This window comes from Triplophysa rosa, linkage group LG6 (genome assembly GCF_024868665.1).
Source record: "Triplophysa rosa linkage group LG6, Trosa_1v2, whole genome shotgun sequence".
Classification (NCBI taxonomy): Eukaryota; Metazoa; Chordata; class Actinopteri; order Cypriniformes; family Nemacheilidae; genus Triplophysa; species Triplophysa rosa.
Window position 1 is genome coordinate 5,143,582 of NC_079895.1, and position 5,644 is coordinate 5,149,225.

General features: G+C 40.3%; 1 protein-coding gene across 2 annotated transcripts; it reads right to left on the reverse strand.

Moving 5' to 3' along the window:
• Positions 1 to 299: 299 nt before the first annotated feature.
• lrrc3 (leucine rich repeat containing 3) lies at positions 300 to 5,385 on the reverse strand. Of its 2 annotated transcripts, XR_008963173.1 has the most exons (3): positions 4,443 to 5,385; positions 1,343 to 2,816; positions 300 to 1,229 (listed from the first exon to the last, which is right to left on the reverse strand). XR_008963173.1 is itself a non-coding variant. In XM_057336762.1 (2 exons), exon 2 carries the CDS (start codon positions 2,428 to 2,430, stop codon positions 1,630 to 1,632), a length of 801 nt encoding a protein of 266 aa, XP_057192745.1. In that variant the 5' UTR covers positions 2,431 to 2,816; positions 4,443 to 5,385; the 3' UTR covers positions 300 to 1,629. The 2 variants fall into 2 exon arrangements, 1 of the variants encoding a protein (XP_057192745.1); XM_057336762.1 differs by having other exon boundaries at positions 300 to 2,816.
• Positions 5,386 to 5,644: the final 259 nt, after the last annotated feature.

A 5,644-nucleotide genomic window follows, 5' to 3' on the forward strand; every position in this document is an offset into this window, starting at 1 on the left:
TAAATCATTACACAGCACTTGACTGTTAAATGCAAATCATATTGATGCCAAGAATGGTGGACCACCCATATTCATAGTTTTTCTCTCGTAGAGCAGAGAGCAAATCAAACCACAGCTGATTCTACCATACTTTGATCTTCACTGCATTGAAGTCATCTAGTCCCAAAACAGCACGACTTAAGTTCAGCCCAGTATTCCAAACCTATCCTTATAACGAATCTGCTATTGATCTGAAGCTACAGACACCGAGAGAGACCTTGGACTCCCTGGACATGAAAGCAATCATAATATCCGTTCTCAGCGGGATTATTCCTCATAGAAACCGTGAAGGTACAACAGACATAGCTGCAGGCATTGTTTTGTACCTAGTGCACACGGACACTTAAATGATTCTCGTTGCCTTTGAGAAGAATGTTTTTTCAAAAACACAGAGTAAATGACGTTACTAATGAAACTGCTAAAACCTAGAATTCAGTCATCTATCACACGTAAACACATATGGTGCCCAGTTATGATTCGTGAAGACCTTTATACAAACCTTTCATCACCATGAGCATTGAGAATGTAATGGCACAAAAGTTTACAAACAAGACAGTTCTTCCAATACCATTTTATTCTTTTGTGTTGCTATGATATACACACTACTGCTACAGAAAGGCTGGTCACATTGAAAAACAAACTGATACATGTGGACAGAAATACACGGGTCGACTATTCAAGCCCTTTTAACTAAATTCCAGTTTTGCATATCATCTGATGATATCCTCTAGTGAAACGCAACAATGCCACTGACCAAAACACTGCTAAACACAAAGGAAGATATTTGGAAGAATGTCAGTAACCAAACGGATCTCATCCACCATTGACTCCCATAGTATTTATTTGACATACTATGGCAGTAAATGGAGGATGAGATTTGTTTGGTTTCTCAAGGGTTCTCTAAGGGTGAGTAAATGATGACAGAATTTTCCATTTTAGGTGAACTATCCCTTTAACCCATACGGCAACAGAGATTGTCCCACGTTTGATATTAAAATATTATTTCTTTGATTCCAGAGAAAGCAAGCCAAAAAATGCCCAACGCACAGTGTATTGGTGTTGAGGTACCAGAATGTAGGCACTTGAGCATATAGACGTCTGCCAAAAATGGGGCAAGTATCCAGGTAACAAGTCAGACTGAGAGTTCTGGCAGTATTTGTGTATCCCGACAACTGACACACCCGTTTACACTACAACATAAGAAGAAAAGGCCCATTAATCCAGCATTTAGAAGTCTGAATTATCATACAGACAGACAATGTCATTTCAGAAATCAGTTCAGGACGTAATGAGATTTAAGCACCTGCAGAGAAATTGGAGCGTCTGCAGAACCTGTCGTGAGGCACAAAGCGGTCACCACCGAGATTCAGCACGTATGTAGGTCGACTGCGAGTATATGAATGGGAACGTTGAACAGCATGATGGCAGAATTGTCAAAATATTCATTGTGCTAAACCCATGAAACCAATCGAACCAAACAGGCAAGAAATGGACAATTATGGTCCTTGAAAAGCAAATGGAAATAAGGTTGGCTTTTATGCCATCGTTTTTGTGCCAAACACATTCCCTCCCACACTGCATTGATTGATGCTAGAGAACAGTGCTGATTGTGTCAAAGTCTTTACTAATTTGGGAGCTACTTGGCAAAGACTTGAGGTACTCCAGATGCCTCCTGGCATCTTCCTGGTTGTGTCGTACGTAATAGATGACATATGCGATGACCATCGCAAACCAACCAAACATGGTGACGAACATGGCCACGTCAGTAGTCTTGTGATGGAAGTTACAAAAGTTAATGCCCGAATCCAGCACTTGGATGACGGGCTTCCCCGCGTGCTCTTCCTGAGCAGACGTGTGGCAGCTCACCTCGTTCACCGTCTCCGGATCCAACTTGAGTTCCCGCAACACCTCCTGCAACTGGCATTCGCAGTGCCACGGGTTGTCGGACAGGCTGATCTTGGCATGAAGTCGAGCGAAGGCCTCCTTGGGTACGCTCCTCATATGATTATGGGACAGGTCGAGGGCTCGCAAGCTCTCCGAGACGCCCTGAAAAGCCCCTGCGTCCACGGTTTCAATGGCGTTCCGGGACAAGTCCAGCTCTTGGAGCCATGGTAGGTTTTTGAAAGCCTGATTTGGGATTTTGGTGATGTGATTATAGGACAGGAGGAGAGACACGGTGTCGTGCGGAAGGTCAGGAGGTATCTCCTCTAAGTTACGAGAGGAACACTGCACCACGGTCAAGCCATTCCTCTCAGTACAGTGGCAGCTCTTGGGACAGGCAGAACCCATCACACTCAAAAAAGTAAAGGATAAAAGTATTGTCAGGAAAAATGGATGGCCATGATGGATGAAGACGTTCCTCGACACATGAGCCCCCCCAGGGAAAGTCATGTCCAGATATATTTCTTTTAAAAGCTCTACAGTTCAAGGGCAGTCATTATCAATCCATGTCATACGGAAAAATGATTAAATAAACAACGTTCCTTCCTGTCATTTCCACAGTGGGTTTTTCCCACAAATGCACAGGCTCAAATGTTAGAGTAAAGAGAAAATTTGCAGGAATTTGGAGGCATTTTTATGAATCCAAAGCAAAAGCCGAAGAACACAATTCAGTACATGTGGCTGTTCATCGAGTGTTCTGGGGAGAATCCAAACAACTCCAAGACCTGTTTAGGCGATTAAACGTTTGTAGGGAGATGTTTTAGAGCCAGGTTTTTAATAGAAGCTGAAACCAGAAGACATTTGGAGACTCCACGTACTTCACATCCTCGTAACATCTGAGAATGGAAAGAACAAGAGAAAAGAATCACGAACACAGTGTTTGTGGATTAACAAATACATTCATTTCATGTCATTATTTCTTTGCATGTTACAAGAATATTACACAGCATGCTCTGACTGAAATTGCTTCATCCATGACAGATCAAATCTCATTTAAATGTCATAATCCTGCAGATTAATACATTGGTTATGCTTCATATAATCTAATTAAATTCAAAAGGACTAATTTATAAAAAGAAAACATCAACACCTCATCTACTTCGAAGCAACACATTGCTTACTGATGTTTAATAGAACCTCTAATGATGACCATATGATACTAGGATTTTATTCCACCTCAACCCCCTTATCATAAAATGAGATGGTGTGTTTTACAGGAATATTTTGTGCCTAAAGCGCAATAGGTTGCACCTTCAAATCTTGACAATTAAAAAGGCATTGTTTTCATATTTATCAGTGTTGTCCCAGAGAAAACTGCCATGCTGTAAACAAGGTCTAGAATCATCCATGCAACAAAGGGAAAAATAACAAGACCCCTTTTATAAATACAGGTTTCTAATAGATCAATACTTCCTTCATATTATCAGATTTTTATAATTCAATACTTCTTGCATCATCTAAAATCGTAAAGGTGCCCTTTCATTTATTTATTATTTGCTGTGACGGAGTCTGTCGCACCGACAGGTGTGATTTCTTAGGACACATTTCACTGATAAATGTCAAGTAGGCTACTGTAAATGGGGCATTTAGGTATGATATAAAAAATCTGCTCATTTAAACAAAAGAGGGCAGAGGAATACTTGATTTCATTTTTAGAGCATAACACTGAATACATGCATGCACTAGGCGGATAGATCACTACACGGATAGCTCCATCAAGACATTACAGCTGAAACAGCATGTCAGCATCTCATTTTACATGTGGCCAAAAGCCATGAAGAAAACATTGATATGCTCGACACATGCTACGGTGAACTTTCAATCTTTTAATGAAACTTTGTCACAGACAGCATGTCGAAACGTAATGATTAATTCACCTGCTATCTACAGTAAGCTATAAGCAGCACTCACAACTGAATACTGTATCCACAACAGCTATGAAACAGAAGTTCATTATGGTGATGGATTAGAAAACCACAAGGCATGTTTATAATCCGATAGGGTGAAGTAGGCTACAGTTCATTTATAAAGGTGTGGGACAAAAGCAAACAGGATGGTGACAAAACGCCACTGTTTTCTCATTTTCCGTCATTTTATAGAAAAATAAAGACGAAGAGAAACAAATATACCCGGCATACATTTTGATGAATAAAGCAGGGTTTATTAAAATAATTTATTTAAAGCTAAATAAAACTGACTGAAGAAATGGTACGACCGGTTCACGGCAAAAATACATTATATCATATTTTGTAACTTAAGAAAAAACAAATGAATTACTCAAAAAAGTAATCAAAATCTTCATGCAACCTTATTGTTGCTTAAAACAAACTACCTTTAGGACAACACAAATACCTCAAGACGTAACAAAGGGTAAAAACTTGCATGCAAACCTATGGTTTAAAGAGCACAGAAGAGCAGGTCTTTAGAAGTTATTTTATATTGTATGCAGCATCATGACTTACCATACTTGTTGATGCATCCTTCTGCTCATCGGTCGCTTTGCAGTGTGTGTGTGAAAGTGAAACGCACACAGAGGCTATAAGAAAGCAGCTTAGCACTGATTGGACGGCGAGGAAGCTGCGTGCGCGCTCCACCCGCAGCTGACTGATGCTAAACATTCACTGAGAAAAACTGTCATGCTTGAATGAACGATATAAGCGCTTTCTTTACCCACAGTTCAAATTACAGCATGTGTTCTCACTGCTAATTCAAAACAAACACATAACTTAATAGCTAAAATATTCAAATGAAAGTGACATCTTGTTTTCGTTCAATAAATGGTTCATAATCTAATCTTAACCGAATGATCTGAACCACACCTGTACATTTTGAACGGCTCATGGTTAAGACGCCGAGGATCGTATACGCTTATTTAAAATGTTAAACGGGTTTAGGCATGTCACTTTCCCGCTGGATGTTGACAAAATGTTTATATGCTCTCCTACTTGTAAGTCGCTTTGGATAAAAGCGTCTGCCAAATGAATAAATGTAAATAAATGTAAGTTGAAATTCGTCCTTGAGCAAGGCACCCCCTACTTGCTCCCCGGGCGCTGCAGTGATAGCTGCCCACTGCCCCGGGTGTGCGTGTGTTCACTACTCTCTGGATGGGTTAAATGCAGAGGTCACATTTCGGGTAGCCTATGGGTCAACCACAATCAAACACACCTGAATTATCTAATTAAGGTGTTCAGGTTTGCTTGATAATTACAGACAGGTGTGCTGAAGCAGGGTTGAAGCTGCAGTCTGCAGGACGGTCGATCTCCAGGAACAAGGTTAGTGACCACTGATCTAAATTATCGTTCTTAACTAACGTTACAGCATTTATTTTGCGTTTGTGTGTGAAAAACAGTAAAACCTTACCTGAAATTAAATAAACACAGATAAACGAGTAGCCTATTCCGGATGATTTCTTCAGTCCAGCCTGTTCGTTTAATGGCTTGTTTATCTTAAAATGTCATAGTCAACGGCGGTATTCCAAAGGAAATAACACCTTAATTTTTGCCGTTCCTATTCTGACATTCAATAACACAAAAACACATTTTTGTAGGAACTGTCTCCTATACGTTTCATTCATTGCTGATTTGTTTCAACTGTTTTTCTGCCACCAATATGCGCGCGCAGCTGGCAGTGTCGTAACCGTGACGTCGACTCCAAATTGGTCTAT